Source organism: Lissotriton helveticus, chromosome 2_1 (assembly GCF_964261635.1).
Source record: "Lissotriton helveticus chromosome 2_1, aLisHel1.1, whole genome shotgun sequence".
Taxonomy (NCBI): domain Eukaryota; kingdom Metazoa; phylum Chordata; class Amphibia; order Caudata; family Salamandridae; genus Lissotriton; species Lissotriton helveticus.
The window spans coordinates 1,006,062,974-1,006,087,481 of NC_136059.1; the positions used below are offsets into that span (position 1 = coordinate 1,006,062,974).

General features: G+C 46.3%; 1 protein-coding gene across 1 annotated transcript in view; it reads left to right on the plus strand.

Moving 5' to 3' along the window:
• Positions 1 to 24,508, plus strand: part of LOC144818406 (annexin A1-like) — a 212,207-nt gene that overhangs the window by 116,346 nt on the left and 71,353 nt on the right. The window contains exon 5 of the mRNA XM_078675779.1: positions 16,985 to 17,075. Coding sequence (XP_078531905.1) covers positions 16,985 to 17,075 — 91 coding nt within the window. The remainder of the gene's footprint in view (positions 1 to 16,984; positions 17,076 to 24,508) is intronic.

Here is a 24,508-nt window from a genome sequence, read left to right on the forward strand (position 1 = left end):
ATAAGATGCAGTCAGTGTCCCATTTTCTGGGACTAGCATTATGTAATATTCTCCCATTAGGCCTGAAGAATGACACTTCCTTAGTGCCGAATTTCACAAATGAATGTAGCTTTCAAGGAGATTAAATGAATGGCATTTATTTCGAAACCTTTGATCAACATTTTGTTTAATGGTTCATGCCTGTTGGAGGCTTACTTTCTCCAGGCCATTTCGTATTGGCATAAACGGATACCTCTAGTTCAGCTCCTCTTGATGTCCTGGTGATGTTATTCTACCTACTCCTATGAAGACTCTTAACAGCTCCCTGGCACTAAGCACTGTTCCTCCTGCATGCAAGCATGCCATGATCAAACCTCTGCTGAAGAAGCCACATGCATACCCCTTGATGGTCGATAATTACAGGCCAATCTCCTTCTTTCCAATTGCCAGTAAAATTGTAGTCAAGTATATTAATACACATCTTTCTATTTTTCTCGAAAACGTAGACCGCCTTATTAGTGGCTACTGAAGAGCTTCGGCTTCGGCCATCCTGGATCGAGGTGGCTCAGCGGCCACGATCATGCTGGATCTCAGTGCCACTTTAAACACTGTCTCCCACTGTACTCTGATCTAAAGACTGGAAAATGTCAGCATCAGAAGGTACGTGCATAAATGGCTCAAGGCTTTCCTGAACAATAGAGGTTTCCAGGTTTATCGGTGAACCATTTCTTTCATCTACCTAACCCATCGAATGTGGAGTCCCACAGGGCTCCTCTTTGAGCCCAATTCTTTTCAATGCCTACATCCTTCGCTAGCAAGAATTGTGCAAGCACCTGGCTTAGACATTGTCTCTTATGCTGATGATACTCAGTTGATCCTTGCACTTGCCCCTGAATCTAAGGAGGCATCCTGTGACCTAACTGCCTGCCTTAAGTAGCTGAATGGATGTCAGACAGCAACCTCAAGCTCAATGGTGGGAAGAAGGAGGTGCTGGTTATAGACAACAATGCATCTAGTTGGAAAGAACTGCTCTGCCCCCATTGCCTCAGAGAGCTGCCAGGAACCCTCCACAGCAGTGAAAAGCCTTTGGTTTGGGCTGGACAGCAATCTCACTATGGAAATGCAAGCCAAAAAACTGTTTGCAACTTGCTTAGGGCTACTGCGCACAGTAAAAAAACATTCATGAAATGGCTATCTCTTTCATCTAAAAGGGTAGTCATGCAGGGACTGGTCAATTCCCGTCTTCATTACAGTAACTCCCTGTTCCTAGGAAGCCCTCAATGTGTCCTAAGACATCTGCAGAACATTCAAAATGCTGCAGCACGATCACTCATCAAGATAACCAAACACCGTTCAGCAGCCCCAGCCATGGCTGAGCTGCACTGGATCTCAATCCTAAAAAGGAACCATTTAAGGTCCTTTGCATGGCCCACTGAGCAATGCACGGAAAAGGTCCCCTTCTGATATGAAGGATAGTCTGCCCATATGTGCAAGAAGATATATTCACTCCGAGAGCTCCTCTCTGTTGATCATCCCCCAGGTCAGGAAAGCTAGATGTGGTGGATGGTCCTTTGCCTATCTAGCTGCCAAGTTATGTAATCCCCTCACTGCCAAATTAAGACTATCGCAGTTAGAAACTTCCTTCAGGTAACTTCTAAAGACCATCTATGCTAGCTTCAGTATGAGTAGACTAGGTCTTACAGGCGTGCCTGTCTCAGCGCCTGGAGGTCTCTTGTGGCAGCTGTGCGCTATAGAAGACACCTAGAATAGAATAGAATAAAATATGTTTCCAGTGAAGGGTTCGTGAACATTAGAGATAATATCTTTATGTCAATAGTGGCAAATGGTTAAAAAAGAGAATACTTTGAGGCATGTTTTTGTGTTTACTGTACAACTTTGTATCCTTCATGTCAACCATAGGAGTATAAAAGAAAATGCGTTCAATATCTTTTGACATAAGTTTATTAGAATCATTAGATCAATGAAAATAAATTGCAAGTGTGGCAGGATTTCAGATTTCATTTGGAATAAATAATTCACTTTAAAGGCTATCTAAATACGTTGTCCAAAGGCAAGCTTCATAAACAAAAAGCAATCACATCTGGCCTGAGTCAACACAGAAACTGTTTCTGGTGGACAATGGGGTGTGTGGCCTACGTCATGTTTAAGGGGTGTGTGGCCTACGTCGAGTTTAACAGAGTTCTCAAGCTTCCCATGTACATGTGTGTGTACCTTATCCAGGTCATGTCTTTGCTTTCAATTCTTTGATTTGTAGCCCTCATTTTCTATTAATTTGAACTGGACTACAAGTCCCAGATAAAATATTTGATTAAGATCACACAACTTGGACAAGCATTTTGAAATTCAGCCGGCAGATGGGTACCTCTGTTTCACTCTCTTTACATCAACAGTCTTTGTTTTTTCTTACATTCTTGTCTCATGATGCAAAAAACTGGAGCAGAGACAATAGTCTCAATTCAGGGTCCCCCGACCCACCTAGAATGCATTTATGTGGGGGGGATGTCACAATCCAAACATCTTCCTGAAGCTGCGCCCTTGATGATTGCTTAGAGTGCTCCGAGTAGCCTAGTACCATTGCTGAGCCTTCCCGAGTTTGCCCGCTGTGCCCTGAACTGCTATCAGTGAGATAGTGCAAGTGTTGCGAAGGTGCAGTTTAGATAGGTCTAGCCTTAAAGCAGAACTCTTACAGCAGCACCAATGGTAGCACCAAATTGCGGGTGAGCTGGCCTTGCACGAGTTGGTTCTCCCAACTGACCGTCAGCTGTGCACCTCCTTCTGTGTTCAAAGCATTTCTGCCTGAATGACTAGTTCATATATCTGATAAGTGATCTACTGTTAGACCTGTCAGCCTTTGGGTGGCCTACCCTCAAATACTTTTACCTACTCTGGGTGGCTTTCCCTCAAATACTTTTGCCTACTCCTCTCCCATTTGTTTTTGTTGGCTTTAGGGCTCTGTGCACTTTACCACTTCTAGCCAGTGCTAAAGTGCATGTGCTCTCTCCTTTAAACATGGTAAAACTGGATTATACCTGAATGGCACATTTAATTTACCTATATTTTCCTAGTAAAGTGGTATTACATATCCCCAGGGCTAAATTAAATAATACTAGTGGGCCTGCAGTACCTATTGTGTCATTCACTTAATCACTTAAGTGTACTTTTAAACATATCTAAACCTGCCATTTACAGTGTGTATTGCGCTTTTAAACTGCCAAATCGCCCCACCCCAAAGCAGGCCCTAAATAGGCCATGGGGCAGGGTTCATTGCGTTTAAAAAGTTGCACATGTACTTTTATGTTTTACATGTCGTGGTGGTGAAAAACACCAAAATCCATTTTTCACTAATGTGAATCCTAGCTCTCCCATAGGGTGACAATGGGTTACCTTATTACATTTAATATATGATAATGTTTGCTTGGGAGCAGGTAGAAATATCATGTTAGGTGTCCACATAATTGATATTTAAAATCTTCTTCAATATTAAAGTGGGATTTTATGTCACAGTTCTGAAAAAGCCACTTTTAGAAAGTTACAGAAAAGGGGGTGGTGATGAACAGAGTGTCTGAATTAAGCAGACCACTCTTACCCAGTCCAAAGATCAGGGCTTGATCCATCACCGTTATTTATCTCACTGCCCCATCCCAGCTCAGAACCTGGCTATATGCAAATTAGTCTGTCCCTGGCCCAGTGCATCATGGGAACAGGGCAGACCAAACTACAAAGCCAATTCTTCACCAGAAAGGAGACAAGCTACCGGGGACCGGTTTCTGGCATTTCAGCCTCTTCGGCCCGGCTTGCTTGAATCTTGATGGAGCAGTGAGAAAGGGACTCATGTCTGAGTATACCCTGCCACACCTATAGTGGCCAAAAACGATACAGAAAAGGGGGTGGTGATGAACAGAGTGTCTGAATTAAGCAGACCACTCTTACCCAGTCCAAAGATCAGGGCTTGATCCATCACCGTTATTTATCTCACTGCCCCATCCCAGCTCAGAACCTGGCTATATGCAAATTAGTCTGTCCCTGGCCCAGTGCATCATGGGAACAGGGCAGACCAAACTACAAAGCCAATTCTTCACCAGAAAGGAGACAAGCTACCGGGGACCGGTTTCTGGCATTTCAGCCTCTTCGGCCCGGCTTGCTTGAATCCTGATGGAGCAGTGAGAAAGGGACTCATGTCTGAGTATACCCTGCCACACCTATAGTGGCCAAAAACGATACAGAAAAGGGGGTGGTGATGAACAGAGTGTCTGAATTAAGCAGACCACTCTTACCCAGTCCAAAGATCAGGGCTTGATCCATCACCGTTATTTATCTCACTGCCCCATCCCAGCTCAGAACCTGGCTATATGCAAATTAGTCTGTCCCTGGCCCAGTGCATCATGGGAACAGGGCAGACCAAACTACAAAGCCAATTCTTCACCAGAAAGGAGACAAGCTACCGGGGACCGGTTTCTGGCATTTCAGCCTCTTCGGCCCGGCTTGCTTGAATCCTGATGGAGCAGTGAGAAAGGGACTCATGTCTGAGTATACCCTGCCACACCTATAGTGGCCAAAAACGATACAGAAAAGGGGGTGGTGATGAACAGAGTGTCTGAATTAAGCAGACCACTCTTACCCAGTCCAAAGATCAGGGCTTGATCCATCACCGTTATTTATCTCACTGCCCCATCCCAGCTCAGAACCTGGCTATATGCAAATTAGTCTGTCCCTGGCCCAGTGCATCATGGGAACAGGGCAGACCAAACTACAAAGCCAATTCTTCACCAGAAAGGAGACAAGCTACCGGGGACCGGTTTCTGGCATTTCTGCCTCTTCGGCCCGGCTTGCTTGAATCCTGATGGAGCAGTGAGAAAGGGACTCATGTCTGAGTATACCCTGCCACACCTATAGTGGCCAAAAACGATACAGAAAAGGGGGTGGTGATGAACAGAGTGTCTGAATTAAGCAGACCACTCTTACCCAGTCCAAAGATCAGGGCTTGATCCATCACCGTTATTTATCTCACTGCCCCATCCCAGCTCAGAACCTGGCTATATGCAAATTAGTCTGTCCCTGGCCCAGTGCATCATGGGAACAGGGCAGACCAAACTACAAAGCCAATTCTTCACCAGAAAGGAGACAAGCTACCGGGGACCGGTTTCTGGCATTTCAGCCTCTTCGGCCCGGCTTGCTTGAATCCTGATGGAGCAGTGAGAAAGGGACTCATGTCTGAGTATACCCTGCCACACCTATAGTGGCCAAAAACAATACAGAAAAGGGGGTGGTGATGAACAGAGTGTCTGAATTAAGCAGACCACTCTTACCCAGTCCAAAGATCAGGGCTTGATCCATCACCGTTATTTATCTCACTGCCCCATCCCAGCTCAGAACCTGGCTATATGCAAATTAGTCTGTCCCTGGCCCAGTGCATCATGGGAACAGGGCAGACCAAACTACAAAGCCAATTCTTCACCAGAAAGGAGACAAGCTACCGGGGACCGGTTTCTGGCATTTCAGCCTCTTCGGCCCGGCTTGCTTGAATCCTGATGGAGCAGTGAGAAAGGGACTCATGTCTGAGTATACCCTGCCACACCTATAGTGGCCAAAAACGATACAGAAAAGGGGGTGGTGATGAACAGAGTGTCTGAATTAAGCAGACCACTCTTACCCAGTCCAAAGATCAGGGCTTGATCCATCACCGTTATTTATCTCACTGCCCCATCCCAGCTCAGAACCTGGCTATATGCAAATTAGTCTGTCCCTGGCCCAGTGCATCATGGGAACAGGGCAGACCAAACTACAAAGCCAATTCTTCACCAGAAAGGAGACAAGCTACCGGGGACCGGTTTCTGGCATTTCAGCCTCTTCGGCCCGGCTTGCTTGAATCCTGATGGAGCAGTGAGAAAGGGACTCATGTCTGAGTATACCCTGCCACACCTATAGTGGCCAAAAACGATACAGAAAAGGGGGTGGTGATGAACAGAGTGTCTGAATTAAGCAGACCACTCTTACCCAGTCCAAAGATCAGGGCTTGATCCATCACCGTTATTTATCTCACTGCCCCATCCCAGCTCAGAACCTGGCTATATGCAAATTAGTCTGTCCCTGGCCCAGTGCATCATGGGAACAGGGCAGACCAAACTACAAAGCCAATTCTTCACCAGAAAGGAGACAAGCTACCGGGGACCGGTTTCTGGCATTTCAGCCTCTTCGGCCCGGCTTGCTTGAATCCTGATGGAGCAGTGAGAAAGGGACTCATGTCTGAGTATACCCTGCCACACCTATAGTGGCCAAAAACAATACAGAAAAGGGGGTGGTGATGAACAGAGTGTCTGAATTAAGCAGACCACTCTTACCCAGTCCAAAGATCAGGGCTTGATCCATCACCGTTATTTATCTCACTGCCCCATCCCAGCTCAGAACCTGGCTATATGCAAATTAGTCTGTCCCTGGCCCAGTGCATCATGGGAACAGGGCAGACCAAACTACAAAGCCAATTCTTCACCAGAAAGGAGACAAGCTACCGGGGACCGGTTTCTGGCATTTCAGCCTCTTCGGCCCGGCTTGCTTGAATCCTGATGGAGCAGTGAGAAAGGGACTCATGTCTGAGTATACCCTGCCACACCTATAGTGGCCAAAAACGATACAGAAAAGGGGGTGGTGATGAACAGAGTGTCTGAATTAAGCAGACCACTCTTACCCAGTCCAAAGATCAGGGCTTGATCCATCACCGTTATTTATCTCACTGCCCCATCCCAGCTCAGAACCTGGCTATATGCAAATTAGTCTGTCCCTGGCCCAGTGCATCATGGGAACAGGGCAGACCAAACTACAAAGCCAATTCTTCACCAGAAAGGAGACAAGCTACCGGGGACCGGTTTCTGGCATTTCAGCCTCTTCGGCCCGGCTTGCTTGAATCCTGATGGAGCAGTGAGAAAGGGACTCATGTCTGAGTATACCCTGCCACACCTATAGTGGCCAAAAACGATACAGAAAAGGGGGTGGCTAAAAAACGGTGATGGATCAAGCCCTGATCTTTGGACTGGGTAAGAGTGGTCTGCTTAATTCAGGCACTCTGTTCATCACCACCCCCTTTTCTGAATCATTTTGTCCACCATAAGCGTGGAAGGGTATACTCAGATGTGAGTCCCTTGCTCATTGCACCATCAGGATTCAAGCAAGCCGGGCCGACGACGCCTGAAATGGCAGAAACCGGTCCCCGGAAGCTTGTTTCCTTCCCAGCATAAGAATTGGCTTGGTAGTTTGGTTTGCCCTGTTCCCATCATGCACTGGGACAGGAACAGACTAATTTGCATATAGCCAAGTTCTGAGCTGGGATGGTGCAGTGAGCTAAAAAACGGTGATGGATCAAGCCCTGATCTTTGGACTGGGTAAGAGTGGTCTGCTTAATTCAGGCACTCTGTTCATCACCACCCCCTTTTCTGAATCATTTTGTCCACCATAAGCGTGGAAGGGTATACTCAGATGTGAGTCCCTTGCTCATTGCACCATCAGGATTCAAGCAAGCCGGGCCGACGACGCCTGAAATGGCAGAAACCGGTCCCCGGAAGCTTGTTTCCTTCCCAGCATAAGAATTGGCTTGGTAGTTTGGTTTGCCCTGTTCCCATCATGCACTGGGACAGGAACAGACTAATTTGCATATAGCCAAGTTCTGAGCTGGGATGGTGCAGTGAGCTAAAAAACGGTGATGGATCAAGCCCTGATCTTTGGACTGGGTAAGAGTGGTCTGCTTAATTCAGGCACTCTGTTCATCACCACCCCCTTTTCTGAATCATTTTGTCCACCATAAGCGTGGAAGGGTATACTCAGATGTGAGTCCCTTGCTCATTGCACCATCAGGATTCAAGCAAGCCGGGCCGACGACGCCTGAAATGGCAGAAACCGGTCCCCGGAAGCTTGTTTCCTTCCCAGCATAAGAATTGGCTTGGTAGTTTGGTTTGCCCTGTTCCCATCATGCACTGGGACAGGAACAGACTAATTTGCATATAGCCAAGTTCTGAGCTGGGATGGTGCAGTGAGCTAAAAAACGGTGATGGATCAAGCCCTGATCTTTGGACTGGGTAAGAGTGGTCTGCTTAATTCAGGCACTCTGTTCATCACCACCCCCTTTTCTGAATCATTTTGTCCACCATAAGCGTGGAAGGGTATACTCAGATGTGAGTCCCTTGCTCATTGCACCATCAGGATTCAAGCAAGCCGGGCCGACGACGCCTGAAATGGCAGAAACCGGTCCCCGGAAGCTTGTTTCCTTCCCAGCATAAGAATTGGCTTGGTAGTTTGGTTTGCCCTGTTCCCATCATGCACTGGGACAGGAACAGACTAATTTGCATATAGCCAAGTTCTGAGCTGGGATGGTGCAGTGAGCTAAAAAACGGTGATGGATCAAGCCCTGATCTTTGGACTGGGTAAGAGTGGTCTGCTTAATTCAGGCACTCTGTTCATCACCACCCCCTTTTCTGAATCATTTTGTCCACCATAAGCGTGGAAGGGTATACTCAGATGTGAGTCCCTTGCTCATTGCACCATCAGGATTCAAGCAAGCCGGGCCGACGACGCCTGAAATGGCAGAAACCGGTCCCCGGAAGCTTGTTTCCTTCCCAGCATAAGAATTGGCTTGGTAGTTTGGTTTGCCCTGTTCCCATCATGCACTGGGACAGGAACAGACTAATTTGCATATAGCCAAGTTCTGAGCTGGGATGGTGCAGTGAGCTAAAAAACGGTGATGGATCAAGCCCTGATCTTTGGACTGGGTAAGAGTGGTCTGCTTAATTCAGGCACTCTGTTCATCACCACCCCCTTTTCTGAATCATTTTGTCCACCATAAGCGTGGAAGGGTATACTCAGATGTGAGTCCCTTGCTCATTGCACCATCAGGATTCAAGCAAGCCGGGCCGACGACGCCTGAAATGGCAGAAACCGGTCCCCGGAAGCTTGTTTCCTTCCCAGCATAAGAATTGGCTTGGTAGTTTGGTTTGCCCTGTTCCCATCATGCACTGGGACAGGAACAGACTAATTTGCATATAGCCGAGTTCTGAGCTGGGATGGTGCAGTGAGCTAAAAAACGGTGATGGATCAAGCCCTGATCTTTGGACTGGGTAAGAGTGGTCTGCTTAATTCAGGCACTCTGTTCATCACCACCCCCTTTTCTGAATCATTTTGTCCACCATAAGCGTGGAAGGGTATACTCAGATGTGAGTCCCTTGCTCATTGCACCATCAGGATTCAAGCAAGCCGGGCCGACGACGCCTGAAATGGCAGAAACCGGTCCCCGGAAGCTTGTTTCCTTTCCAGCATAAGAATTGGCTTGGTAGTTTGGTTTGCCCTGTTCCCATCATGCACTGGGACAGGAACAGACTAATTTGCATATAGCCAAGTTCTGAGCTGGGATGGTGCAGTGAGCTAAAAAACGGTGATGGATCAAGCCCTGATCTTTGGACTGGGTAAGAGTGGTCTGCTTAATTCAGGCACTCTGTTCATCACCACCCCCTTTTCTGAATCATTTTGTCCACCATAAGCGTGGAAGGGTATACTCAGATGTGAGTCCCTTGCTCATTGCACCATCAGGATTCAAGCAAGCCGGGCCGACGACGCCTGAAATGGCAGAAACCGGTCCCCGGAAGCTTGTTTCCTTCCCAGCATAAGAATTGGCTTGGTAGTTTGGTTTGCCCTGTTCCCATCATGCACTGGGACAGGAACAGACTAATTTGCATATAGCCAAGTTCTGAGCTGGGATGGTGCAGTGAGCTAAAAAAAGGGTGATGGATCAAGCCCTGATCTTTGGACTGGGTAAGAGTGGTCTGCTTAATTCAGGCACTCTGTTCATCACCACCCCCTTTTCTGAATCATTTTGTCCACCATAAGCGTGGAAGGGTATACTCAGATGTGAGTCCCTTGCTCATTGCACCATCAGGATTCAAGCAAGCCGGGCCGACGACGCCTGAAATGGCAGAAACCGGTCCCCGGAAGCTTGTTTCCTTCCCAGCATAAGAATTGGCTTGGTAGTTTGGTTTGCCCTGTTCCCATCATGCACTGGGACAGGAACAGACTAATTTGCATATAGCCAAGTTCTGAGCTGGGATGGTGCAGTGAGCTAAAAAACGGTGATGGATCAAGCCCTGATCTTTGGACTGGGTAAGAGTGGTCTGCTTAATTTAGGCACTCTGTTCATCACCACCCCCTTTTCTGAATCATTTTGTCCACCATAAGCGTGGAAGGGTATACTCAGATGTGAGTCCCTTGCTCATTGCACCATCAGGATTCAAGCAAGCCGGGCCGACGACGCCTGAAATGGCAGAAACTGGTCCCCGGAAGCTTGTTTCCTTCCCAGCATAAGAATTGGCTTGGTAGTTTGGTTTGCCCTGTTCCCATCATGCACTGGGACAGGAACAGACTAATTTGCATATAGCCAAGTTCTGAGCTGGGATGGTGCAGTGAGCTAAAAAACGGTGATGGATCAAGCCCTGATCTTTGGACTGGGTAAGAGTGGTCTGCTTAATTCAGGCACTCTGTTCATCACCACCCCCTTTTCTGAATCACTTTTAGAAAGTTGGCATTTTCCTGTTGCAATCTATTAGTGTCTGCAGCCTGTTCTTGGGTAACATGACTAGCTGTGAGTTGCAGTTGTTCTTTGTGTATTCCTACCAGACAGTCACACAATTGAGGGAATGGGTGGCGGTTGGATTGGCCAATCTATTAGGATGGGGAGGTGCAGCTGCGCTCAGCCATAGTTGCACTTCAAAGACTCTGCCTCAGGAGATACACAAAGAACATTACTCTAGTCTATTGTATCTCCTGATATCCTGGGACCAGGTCAGGGAGGCAGGAAATGGAATACGCTTTTGTGGTGGGAAAGTCTCTAAGAGGACTGCTTTGCTGCCTGAAGCCTGCCCTGGGCCCTCGGAGGACTGGCTTGCTGCTTGAGACCTGCACTTCTGCTTGAACCTGTGACTTCCAGAGTGACTCAAAGGGCTAGTTGGCTGGCCTCTTGATCAGAGCCTCAGGGACAGAAAAAGCTCCAAACATCTTGAACCCACACCTTGCCCCAGTGAACCCTGTCCCTCCAAGTGCTTCCCCTCCAGTCCTGGAGATATGCAAGTGGTGCTAAAGGTGCCCAGATAGCCCAAATCCAAAACTTGGGACTTTTAAATTTTTCAGCGAATATATGACCTGAGAACCAAGAGGAGACCGGCACCTACCTGCTTGCCAATCTACCCAAGGTGCATCGCTGGTCGGCCTGACTTTGCGATAGGTCTTGCTATGTTGCTCTCAGAAGCAGCAAATCCTATTGGATTTTTGTAGCTTTAGTTTCAAATAATTTGTTAAAATGTACTCTATTTTTCTAAATTTGTTTAGGACTTCTTTTGTGTTGGGTTTTTGCTTTATTGCTGGTTGAGTGCTGCATAAATGCTTTACACATTGCTTCTAAGTTAAGCCTCACTGCTTTTGTGCTAAGTTACCAGAGGGTTAAGCACAGGTTCATTTAGTGACTTTTGTGGTTCACCGTGACAAGAATCATGGCTATTCCTTGAGAAGTGCTCACACCCCCTCACTCAACGACCCAATTTCCCACTTCAACCTATATGTCACTGATCACATTTTAGTGGCCCTGTGCAAGACAAGTTTATTTTTCTCAGACACATTGAAGGAGGAAACCAGAAAAATGCTGACTGAATTTTAATATTCAAGGGTTGACCAACTAAGGGACCGATTTAAATGTAGGCGGATGGGTTACTCCATCACAACGGTGACAGTTATCCCATCCACTGAAATCTAAATTCCATAGGAAATAATGACATTTAGATTTTGGCAGACAGCAAAGCCATCTCTGTTGTGACGGAGGAACCAGTGTGTCAAAATCTAAATCAGTCCCTAAGTTCTTTCATGGCCATAGACTGATTCTCAGCCTGCAACGTATGCATAATAATAAGATTGCATTTTTATTGGCCTTGGGCAATAAGCATATAGTAAACCAGAACTCCACATTATTCTGTGGCTTCAGTTTGAGAACATGGAAGATTTCCTTTTAGAGAATATCCATACCCTTCGTGGAGCCTGTTCTTATATATTAAATACGAGAAATAAATGAATCATGCATAAAACCATTTGTTAATTGAGCAGTATAAGAATTGGTATTATTGATTAAAGAGAGTGAAATCCCTACTCAGGCAACAACCGCAACCTTTGCATAGTCGTTGCTCTAGTGAAAAGAGCAGGGTGGGCGGTGGGTGGTACACGCCTTTAAAGAGGGGTGATTCCTTATATTACTTCAAATCTGGTTCTGGAAAGTTCTTTCCATCCCCTGCCGAGGCTCTGAGAAGTCTGGGGTTTCAAAAGACAAATGTCAGGTTCCTTTGCATGGGCTTTGGTCCAAGCCCTTTGAAGGGTAAGTAGGGCAGGGAACAGCTCCGGCCCTTGCCATCCTGGCATGATGGCCCATTCTGCTAACACCTTGTCCTCATTTGCACAGTGTCTTAGAGGCATAAACAAAGCCCAGCAGCAGAGTCATTCACATTATTTGAATCAGGACACACAGGAGGCACAAATGGTATTTCAAGAAAATGGGAACTTTCTGAAAGTAGTATTTTCCGAGTTGTGACTTAGAATTCATCTTTACCAATGAAGAGGATTTTACATTTCAATTCATTTGAGTAGCAATATGCAATTTGCTTTCAGTCATACGTTAGCAAATGTAATAAGGCTACCTAATCTAAGTATATGGGAGAGGTAGGCCTAACTGTAGTGAAAAACAAATTTTGGAGTTTTTCACTATCAGGACATGTAAATCTTAAGAACATGACCTATTTTTTAAATGCAATGCACCCTGCCCTATGGGCCTTTAAGGCCTACCTTAGAGGTGATTTATATGGATTAAACGGAAGGCTTAGGCCTGGAAAAAGGTTTGTTTTGCCAGGCTAAAATGGCAATTTAAAACCCCCAGCAGGCTAGAAACACAGGCCCGAGGCATGTTGTAAAGGGCAATTTTAGTGGGTGGCACATTGAGTGCCGCAGACCCACGAGTATTTTACATTACCGGGGTACATGTAGTGCCATATACTAAGGGCTTATAATTAAATTAAATGTAGGCCAATTTTACTATGTTTTAGGAAGGGGGCACAAACAATTTAGCATTGGTTTACAGTGGTAAAGTGCACAGGGTCCTAAAAAAGCCAACAAAAGCGGGTTCAGCAGAGGAAGGAATTGAAGGCAAGAAGTTTGAGGTGAGCCTGCTGATACGGCCAGGTCAAACATGATCCCCTACTATCCAAAAGCTTGAGTAGACCAATCAGTACTACTCTGACTTCTGTCCATATCCCAAGGAAAATACTGCCTATAAGGACAACAATCAGCAGAGGTCACTGACTGCTGTCAGTGTCAAGAGCCAGGTGGAGACTCTAAGCAGGGGTTTCGATAGACCTCACTTCCAGCCTTGGAGCTGGCAAGGAGTACACTCCTTGTTCCTGAGGTTTGACATACCTCTGAGGTCTCTCAAAGTGGGGGTCAATAGCCCTGTGTGTTAGGAATCCTACTTTCACTCTCCCTCCCATCATTCCAGGGGTGGTAACCGTAGACTTGTATTTAAGAGCAGGGTCTGTACCCTGATACTGAACAGGTGCCTGGCAAGCCACAAGGTCAAGGGGGGAACCACCCCTCTCAAGAGTGACACATTGTCTGCCTAGTGCAGGTCTACAATCCTCTGGCTTTGTGACAGCACAGGGAGCACCTCCAGGTGTGCCCTCACCAGGGTCAGTCTTGGACGGCTTTGTTCTCAGAGCTTTGAACCACTGATCAACTGGTCCTTCCTCAGGGTACTGTCTCCACCTCCCACCCCTTCCTCTCAATTTTGGCATCAAACTCTCCCTGTAGAGATAGTAACACCAGAGACCTGAGCTTTCAGGGCACCCCTGGGGGGTCTCCCCTCCCAGCTCCTCTAATGCTAGTGTTAACTCATTTCCTCGAAATATGGGGTGCCAGAGCCATAGAATAGACAACTTCCTGCTCAAGGGCCTACCTTAACCTACATACCTGACCTGGCAGGTACTGAACTGGAGAAACCAGCCTCTCCACTACCGTAGTCTAGCTGGCACCAGTATTTCTCAGAGTAATGGCAGTGATCCCATTTATTGTGATCTAGTGGAAGTGGTGACTGCCACCCTCAGGAATAACACACCTTCTCTCTGAGTCTACCTCCCAACTAAGGGAGACTAGGGTATGTTCTAACCTTTGCAGGTGTGGACTATTTACCCCTAAGGTCAAATTGGTCACCCTTGTAGAGCTCCCACCAGTGGGTGGTTTCTTAGGACAGACAGAGTCCCCCTGCTTCTGTTTTAACTAAAAATAACCGAAGCACTGCCCACCAGAATCTCTCCCTGTTTCTTAGAAGAGGCATGAGAACTCTTTCCCCCTACCTAATCCTCGGACTTGTCTTTGTCTCCTGAGATCTGACCTCCACTCTGCTGGCGGGGGACCTACTTACAGTCACTCCCAGATATCTTCTTATGGACCTTGTTGTAGAGTTATCAGCCCACCTCCATGGCATGCTCCCTAGGTCTAGTGAATTTGCGATCTATTAGATGTTGGCACAGCTCTGCAAAGTAACTTCTGAACATGTGCTCTCTTGCAATCAGATTGTACAAGTCATTTTAATTATTTATATCACTGCCGTTCACCCAACCATCCAGTGCCTTGCAAACGTAGTGCACATAATCAACCCAGGGCTGGGAGGGCAGCTTCCCACTCTATTTCCTTCTCCTGCTCCTTCATATCCTTACCCTCCTCTTGTTTCTGTGCTGTGGACTGTAACTGGCGGGCCTCCTCCCATGTCGTAAGGTGCTTTCTGGTGCTCCTTCTTCTTGGAAATATTGATTGCTGTAAGCCACCTCTCCCTGTTGAAAGCCTTGAGCTCAGGGAGGGCATCTCTCCAAGTTCTTGAGCTCAAATTCCATGCTGACAGGCAACAGTTACAGGTGTGCAAACACGGTCAGAGTGGAAGTGAATTTGGAAAAAAGCAAAAGAGAGCAATCAAGGAGAATTGAGAGAAAATATGAATCTGGTATCAAGTTATTTGTATGGGATTTTAGTGGGACAAAACAAACACTGAGTGGTACTGCACAAACACAAGTTCTGGATCCCACCACTGAACACCAATGTAATAAATGGGGTTATTGATTAAGGGGGGGTGAAAACCCTACTCAATCAACAACCACACTGTTGTCAGGATGAAACACTTCAGTCACTAAATTAACCTGCACTCAACCTTCTGTTAACTTGACACAAAAGCAGTCAGTTTGAACTTATAGGCACTGTGTAGAATATTTATCCAGCACACAAACAGAAATAAAGTGAATATACAGCACAAGAATATTCCCAAACCAATTTTGAAAATTAGCGAAAAGTTCAAAAATGATACCAGAACTACAAAAATCCAATCAGTAGAGCCAGAGATATGCAATTTTTAGGGAAAATAGCACATAAAAGCACAATGTTGCATTAGTGGTCATCTGGTTGTGCTAGACAATGGGCAGTCACAAGTTCAGGCTGATCCGGATGAAGCATGGGCAGGCTACATGGAGCAGGTCAGTCCTGCTGAAAAAAGTCATCTTTTCAAACTCCAGGGTGGAGAGATCATTTCTCTGTGAAGGAGGCCAGGTGGAGTAGGGAGAGTGTTGTGAATGGTTGTCGCTGTAGCACAAAGAGCAGGGTGGGTGGCACAGGCTGTTGTCATCGTAGCACGAAGAACCAGTCCAGTGTTGCAGATAGTTGTTTCTGGAGCTTGCGTTAGCAATCACCGCGGGCTGTCATTGCTGGAGCATGAAGTGCAGATCTCACATTGCCAGTCATCACTGATGGTTGCTGTTGCGTGAAGAGTTTGGTTCAAAAGAGGTTCACTTCCCACAGCCTGCATCGTCCAGTGGTATCACTAAGGGGCAATTTTGAATAATACAATTACCTCTGTCTTGATGTGACCTTACTTATGTTGGATGAAAAGTACTTATGAACAGCCTATTGTGCAAATAAGCTAATTTATGTAATGAATCTGCCATCTTTCTCCTGAAACTTGACGTACACGCATTCTTTCTTGAGCACCCCTTCACATATCTCCTTGGAGCAGCAGTATAGGTATATAATATACCTAGATTTGGTGTTTCCACAAATGTAGAAAAATGTACACATTCAAATGTGTTCTTTTGTGTGTGATTAAAGTATTTGTTATAACTATTCTTTCTTACAGTCAGAAAGAGTACCTACTCAAATCCTTGAGTTATATGGGTTCGGGTTTTTGAAGAAATGGTTGGGATAAGTGTATTCATTACAGCCTTATCTGCATTGTGGATCTCCCCAATTAGACCACTGATTTCACATATTAATAACTACCAAGGTTCTTTGGGTCATTTAGTCGGGATACCCCATTCTTATGCAATGACTTTTAGAAAGTTGGCATTTTCAGGCCTTAGTAGTTTGGTGCCTACAGCCTGTTTCTGGGTCATATGACTGGGTGTGGGTGACAGTTGGGCTTTGTGTATTCCTCCCAGACAGCCACACACAATGGGGAGCTTAGGTGTGCCTAGATGGGCCACACATACAAGCGTAAGCCAATTGGATTCCTCTGGGGTTGGAGCCATGCAGCTTACACCTTTGTAGTAGGTTTCCATTTGAAGTTTGTGAATACCGAAAGTAGTAAACGCACTCCAAAATGTGAACTTACTCAAAAGTGTAAGTTACTTTTGGGAATCAGGTCTTGTGTGTTATGTATTTGTAAGCATGTTAAACTTATTAATACCTTAAAATCCACTTTTATAATGCGATGGCAAATCAATCTGCCTGATAAATTTAGAAATATGCCTACTAGTTGCTGGTCTGTTATTTGTACTTGCCTCTTAATTTCAAATCCTGAGTTACAGGGTGCAAAGAAGGCAGAAGCTGAGGTGTCTCAATGTTATTGTATTAAATTGCAAACAGTTTATTATATTGTATTTCTATATAGGGTTTGGGGACAGATGAAGACACCCTCATTGAAATCCTTGCTTCGAGAAACAACAAAGAAATCAAGGAGATCCTTAAGGCCTACAAAGAAGGTAATCTGACTGACCACTTTAGGTCCCCGGAGAGCGCAGCGCCAATAGGAAGCAGCCCCCCAAAGAGGTAGAAGCGTCCCCAAGCATCTGCAGGCGCAAGAACATAAACTGTGTAGACTATCGTACAGATGATATCAAGATCACTGAAGAAATGGTTGCTAATGCTGTGTCAAAAGCAAGATCGGACGGGGCCCCGGGCCCCGGGCCCAAACGGCTTGCCTCAGAGACTGTTTAAATCTAACAGAGCTCTTTGGTCGGGGCACATAACCAACTTGTTTAACTTTGTGCTTAGAACCTCAACTGTTCCGGACTCCTGGCGTGGGGCAATAATCCATCCAATCCACAAATCAGGCTCCCGTGCCACTCCAAGCAATTACAGATTGATTCCCCTCCTTGACATTGAGGCAAAGCATTACGCAGGCATTCTTTTGAAGGAGCTGAAGGCATGGGCGGAACGGCGCGAACTGCTACCAATGAACCAAACAGGCTTTATTGCCAATTCAGGGACCCTGACCAATTTGTTTACATTGTCTATAATCATCGACAACACGCTTTTATGATCTAGATCTGTGCACTGTTGTTTTCTTGATTTCAAAGCTGCGTTTGACTGGGTCCCAAGGGCAGCTCTATGGGGTAAACTGAAAAAATGGGGGATTCCTGAAAAACGTCTGGATGTAATAATCCAACTATACTCACATACTTGGGTCCAGGTGAAGCTGGGGTCGGGCACGCACCTCTCACGGAAAATCATGACAACCAGAGGTGTCAAACAGGGGTGCATGCTGGCTCCCCTCCTTTTTAACCTGTTCATAGCAGATTTGTCGGTCACACTTGACGAAATAAACAGTCACCCCCCTAAGGTCGGAGGCGTAGTAATAAGCAATCTTCTTTACGCCGACGATCTGGTTCTTTTCAGCTTCACACGGGTTGGGCTTCAAAAACTTTTGGACAGGTTACACAGCTACACAATTAAGAACCAACTCGAGGTAAACTTAAAGAATACCCAAGTGGTGTCCTTCGGAAGGAAACGCAACGGCAGTGGTGTGTGGTCATATAACAATAAAAATCTAACAATAGGACGCACATACAAATACCTTGGGGTCCATTTTGATTCTAGGGGTAACTTCTCCAAACAGCGCAACGAAATTGCAGTAAAAGCCAGAACTCTACAGGTTACTTTATCTAAGCTCGCCAAAGAGCTGTCCGGTCCAACACTCTCATTCCTACTGAAAATTCTGTGAGCAAAAAGCGGACCTACCCTAACGTATGGGATCGAAATATTTAGGGGCAAGCTAAATACAACCCTGAACCAACTTGTGACCAAGATCTATAATAAAGTCCTCCATCCGCCCAAATCTGCCTCTGCTGCCCAGATCAGGCTAGAACTGGGCTTATTAAATTATGAGGCTTCTAACACTGGCACATATTTGAATTTCTGTCATAAACTCAGAAAAGCAGCTATAGGTACCTTAGAGTCTTTAGTTTGGTTGTAGATCAGTCAGAAAAACCCTGGGGGCTCGTATGGCCGCCTCTTTACAGATTCTATCCGCGAAATGGCTGCGGGTGACCTATGGGCCCTCAACCCCAGCACGACCGCATTTAAAACCTGCATTAAAAAAAGCGTTAGACTGTGCTCACTCATCATGGACAAAGCGCATCTCTGCAAACGCAGACACGCATGGTCAGTCATGAATTCCTATGGGCGCATATCCCCCGCTACCTACCTCTCCTATACTTATTCACTGCACTTAAAGCGGAGCTTTCTGGCCATAAGACTGGGGGTTTGGCGATTTTTAAAAGACCAGCCCACATGGCTGCGCTCCACGGAAGACCTAACATGTAGAGGGTGCGGCGAGACAACCGAAACGCTAGAGCACGTGGTTTGTTTATGTCCCATACTTATGTCTCAACGCAGACGCAAACTTAGAGCAGAGTGGAACAGGTTGGGTGTTCGGACCTGTAGACAGGCAATTATCACCTCCCTGTGCCCAGAAAACATAGCTCTAAATATTGCCTTCACAATATACATTCGGCATGCACACCGCATTTTTACAGCAAAGGCGGAAGGAACAGTAACCCCCCGCTCTGTTTTGCCTAGTGGTCCAATTTAAGCTGTATTTTAGATCTAAGTTTCAAGACAAAAAGGGGGAAAAAAAATATAACAATAACAGGTTTATAACTAGTCTCATTTTATCATATCAGTGTCATCGATTAGCGACCTAGTTTCATGGACTGCGTTTTGGCATTAGCGGCCATTTTATTTTTTAAATTGTGGGGTTTTATGAGTTTTTAGCTGTCAAATGTCAGTATATCAAATCCTCCCGCTCCTTTATTAAGCGTTATTGTTGTCTATTACACAATTGTTCTAAATTTTAAGGTGCAACATAAATTGAGTAGCAGGTGTTGGTCGATTTTACGGAACAACTGTGGCAAAAATATGTTTAGAATTTTCTAAAAAAATAATAATAATAATAATGTACCGACCTGAGGATTTACTGTGAAATGCTTTTAAGGATATTTTTCTTTTATCCAAATAAAGATTTTCTATATATATATATAGCTAATCTTTAAGTACCTTTTACCTCAATTCAGATGTGTATGGATAGGACCGTTGACCATGATCCATGATTCATCTTTAACTTTTATGTAGCTAAAGCAGAGGAATAGAAATATAGGCTTAATAGGAAAGTGTGAGGAGGCGAATGTGGGAAAGAACAGAACCACTCTTATAGTAAAACCCTTCTGATTATCACAGATGGTCCTAAGTCCCCTAACGCACACATTTTCAAAGAAACAGCTTTTCAGCTTTGGCACAGTGTACTGATTCTAGTTGTGTTATGATATTTCATGCTACCTTCCCGCTTTTCTCTTCATGGAAGGATCTTTAGGTTTGTATTCAGGAATTTCACTGTTCATATTATCGCTGCTCATGCCTTTGCGTTCTTGATTTCCAGTATCCTTCTGAACTAGTGTCTTCTCTCTCCCTCTGTGGAACTTTGGACATTTTTTCACTCTTTTACTTTCGAATTCCACATTCTACTAATTCTTTTCGATTTACTTATTATCAAGTTTAGTTTTTTTCCGAGGCATTTGTTCAGTGGCATAATGAAACTTGAGGGGGCCCCCCTGCAAACTACATGGAGGGGGCCCCCCTCCCATCCTCCGTGCCAGTCTAGAGCTCTCAGGCCAGTGACCCGCCATACTGCAGGGGATGCGCGGGCTATTGTTACGCCACTGTCACCAATCCAGGCATTATAAGTAACACTGGATGGTGGAGTCAAAGGTTGGGCTTAGTCTGCCAGCAGGCTATCATAGGTGGTGGTCCATTCATTACAGGGTCTCTGCCATGAGTACGCCGGGCAATATTGCCCAATTTTGGGTGGGTTTCCTGATGCAGACTCCTGTCATGATATACAACATCGGGGCCACTCATCGTTCAGTTTTGACAAAAGTGCATCCAGTGCTTCTTCTCGTTTCTGTTTTAAAACATTAGACAATGCGACAATGCAGTATTTCAAAAGCAGATATAACAACAAAGAGCACATTTTGATGATAATACATTTTTATTAGTAGACAATAGCAATATTAAGAGGCATTGCATAGCTTCATACACACTTTGACCCCAATTCCATCACTGTCTCTGTCTCTCTCTGTCAGTCAGTATCTCTCTTTCAGTCAGTCAGTCAGTCTCGCTCTCTCTCTGTCTCTTAGGCTCTCTCTCAGCCAGTCAGTCTCTCTCTCTCAGTCAGTCTGTCAGTCAGTCAGTCTCTCTCTCTCTCTCTCTGTCAGTCTGTCAGTCAGTCGGTCTCTCTCTCTCTCTGTCAGTCAGTCTCTCTCTCTCTCAGTCAGTCTATCTCTCTCTGTCATTCAGTCTCTCTCTCAGTCAGTCAGTCTGTCAGTCAGTCTCTCTCTCTCTCTCTATCTCTCTCTCTCTGTCAGTCAGTCGGTCTCTCTCTCTGTCAGTCTCTCTCAGTCAGTCCCTCTCTCTGTCAGCGTCTCTCTCAGTCTCTGTCTCTCAGTCAGTCTCTCTCCCTGTCAGTCCCTTTGTCTGTCAGTTCCTCTGTCTGTCAGTCCCTCTGCCTGTCAGTCTCTCTATCAATCCCTCTCTCTATCAGTCTCTCTATCTCTCTCTTTCTGTCAGTCTCTCTCAGTCAGTCAGTCTCTCTCTCAGTCAGTCTCTCTCTTTCTGTCAGTCAGTCTCTCCCTTTCTGTCAGTCAGTCTCTCACAGTCTCTCTCTGTCAGCTTCTCTCAGTCAGTCAGTCTCTCTCTTTCAGTCAGCCAGTCCCTCTCTATCAGCCAGTCTCTCTCTCTCTGTCAGTCAGTCTCTCTCTGTCAGTCTCTCTCTCTCTCTGTCAGTCAGTCTCTCTCTCTCTGTCAGAGTCTCAGTCTCTCTCTCTCTCTGTCAGTCAGTCTCTCTCTCAGTCAGTCTCTCTCTCAATCAGTCTCTCTCAGTCAGTCAGTCTCTCTCTCTTAGTCACAGTCTCTCTCTTAATCAGTCCCTCTCTCTGTCAGTCTCTCTCTGTCAGTCTCTCTTTGTCAATCTCTCCCAGTCAATCCCTCTCCCTGTCAGACCCTCTCCCTGTCAGTCCCTCCCCCTGTCAGTCCCTCTCTCTCTCAGTCTCTCTCTCTGAGTCTCTCTCTCTCAGTCAGTCAGTCTTCCAGACAATCTCTCTCTCACTCTGTCTGTCTCTCTCAGTCAGTCATTCTCTCTCTCTCGCAGTCAGCCATTCTCTCTCAGTCAGTCTCTCTCTCTCTCTCTCTCAGTGACTCCCTCTGTCAGTCAGTCTCTCTCTCTCTGTCAGTCAGCCTCTCTCTCTGTCAGTCAGTCTCTCTCTGTCAGTCAGACTCTTTCTCTGTCAGTCAGTCTCTCTTTCTCTGTCAGTCTCTCTCTCTGTCTGTCAGTCTCTGTCTCTGCCTCTCTCTCAGTCTTTCTCTCTGTCAGTCAGTATCTCTCTACCTCAGTCAGTCAGTCTCTGTCAGTCAGTCAGTCAGTCAGTCTCTCTCTCTCTCTCTCTCTCTCTCTCTCTGTCAGTCAGTCTCACTCTCAATCAGTCTCTCTCTCTCTGGCAGTCAGTCAGTCATTCTTTCAGTCAGCCAGTCTCTCTCTCTCAGTCAGTTTCTCAGTCAGTCAGTCTCTCGGTCAGTCAGTATTCAGTCTCTGAGTCAGTCAGTCAGTCTCTACTCTCTCTCCACTCTCTCTATTCTCTCTCTCCATTCTCTCTCTCAACTCTGTCCACTCTATCTCTACTGTCTCTCTCTCCACTGTCCCTCTCTCTCCACTTTCTCTCTCTCTACTCTCTCTACACTCTCTCACTATCTCTCGCTCTCTCTCTCTACTTTCTCTCCACACTCTCCCTCCACTGTCTCCCTCCACTGTCTCCCTCCACTCTCTCGCTACTCTCTCTCCACTCTCTCTCCACCCTCTCTCCCTTCTCTCTCTCTCTACTCTCTCTCCACTCTCTGTCTCTCTCCACTGCCTCTCCACTGTCTCTCTCTCTCCACTTTCTCTCTCTCTACTCTCTCTCCACTCTCTCACTATCTCTCGCTCTCTCTCTTCACTTTCTCTCCACACTCTCCCTCCACTGTCTACCTCCACTCTCTCGCTACTCTCTCTCCACTCTCTCTCCACCCTCTCTCCCTTCTCTCTCTCTCTACTCTCTCTCCACTCTCTGTCTCTCTCCACTGTCTCTCTCCACTGTCTCTCTCCACTCTGTCTCTACTCTCTCTCCAGGCGTATTTCCTGTTGGTGGCAGATCCTCATCTGAATTAGATGATTGTATCCATCTGTTTCTGCCCCACCTTGTGCTTTTGTCATAGCAACATTCTCCAACGGGGTTGCGTCCATAAGCATGGATGTCCCCCCTGTATGTGATGTGTGAAAGGAATTTTGAGTGAGAGATAGTGTAAAGGATATGCATGTGGTTTGAATTCAGAATTGTACGGTGTGTGTGGGACCTTTGTTTTCATTGTTTTCTTTGAAAGTGTTTGCTATGTATGTAATATCTTTTTTACCTGAAAAATATTTGGAAATGCCTATAAAAATGTCTCTGACCTAATAGTTGATAAATAAAAAAAATCTAAAAGGTCCCTATGTGTGTTTGGCTCTAATACTACCTTTGTCACCCACTTTTGAATTTATAGGATCCCTTTATAGGACCTCTATATATTATTTGGGCAGGGTTCTGTGTTTGATTCTTTTTGTGCTGTTCTACTCTCTCTCCACTCTCTCTCTCCACTCTCTCTCTCTCTCTCTCTCCACTGTCTCTCCACTCACTCTCTCCACTGTCTCCCTCCACTCTCTCTCTACTCTCTCTGCACCCTCTCTCCACTCCCTCTCCACTCTCTCTCCACTCTCTCTCCACTCTCTCTCTCTCTCCACTCTCTCTCTCTCTACTCTCTCCACTCTCGCTCACTCTCTCCTCTCTCCACTCTCTCTCTCCAATCGCTCCACTCTCTCCACTCTCTCTCCACTCTCTCCACTCTCTTTCCTCTCTCCACTGTCTCTCTCTCCACTGTCTCTCTCTCCACTCTCTCCACTGTCTCTCCACGCTCTCTCCACTCTCTCTCCACCCTTCTCCCCTCTGCCTTGCACCCTTCTCCCCTCTGCCTTGCACCCTTCTCAGCCTCCGACTTGCACTCTTCTATACCTTGCACCCTTCTCCTCACTGCCTTGCGCCCTTCTCCTCTCTGCCTTGCACACTTCTCGGCCCCCCTAACCCCCCCTGCGGACACCCATGGTGCGTTCTAACAAGAGTGCTTACCTGAGGGCACCATTTTGCTGCCTCATCCCTTCTCATATGAGCTTTGCCCTGGAGAATGTTGTCTCTGGGGCCCCCACCGGATCCTTGTCCCTGTCTCTTCTCTTCTCTTGTGGGGTGGGCTTTGCTTATGGAGAGGAGAGAGTGGGGGCTGGGCTCTGTGCTGCCTCAGAGGAGCAGTGGAGACTGCTGTCTCTGGGGCCCATACCCCCACCCTTCTCCCGGGCCTGCCTCCGGCTCTGACTGAAGAGAAACAATGTTGATACTTTGTTTCCCTTCAGTCAGAGGGAGAGGGGCTCAGAGCAGGCTGCACCTGCTTCAGACAAGATGGAGCTCTCACAGCTCTCAGAAGAGCTGAGGAGGCCGGGGCCCCCTTCATTAACTGAAGAGAGTGGGCCCCCCCCGCACCGCGGGGGCGTTTGTTACGCCCCTGTATTTGTTCTGTTTTTCCCTTCTGTCTCACGCACAATGTATTACTCACCCATTTAACCTGAATCCTGCTGACCTCAAAAGTGATTTTAACTACTTCTCAACCATTCTGATCTGCATCAATTCTACTCATTCCTTCAATCTTTTGAACCTTCCACCAGGCCTCCCTGACCTTGCCATACTTATTGTCTCCGTAAAATACCTACCTGAAAGCGAAACTATTCTTTATAAAGGCCTATTCTTCT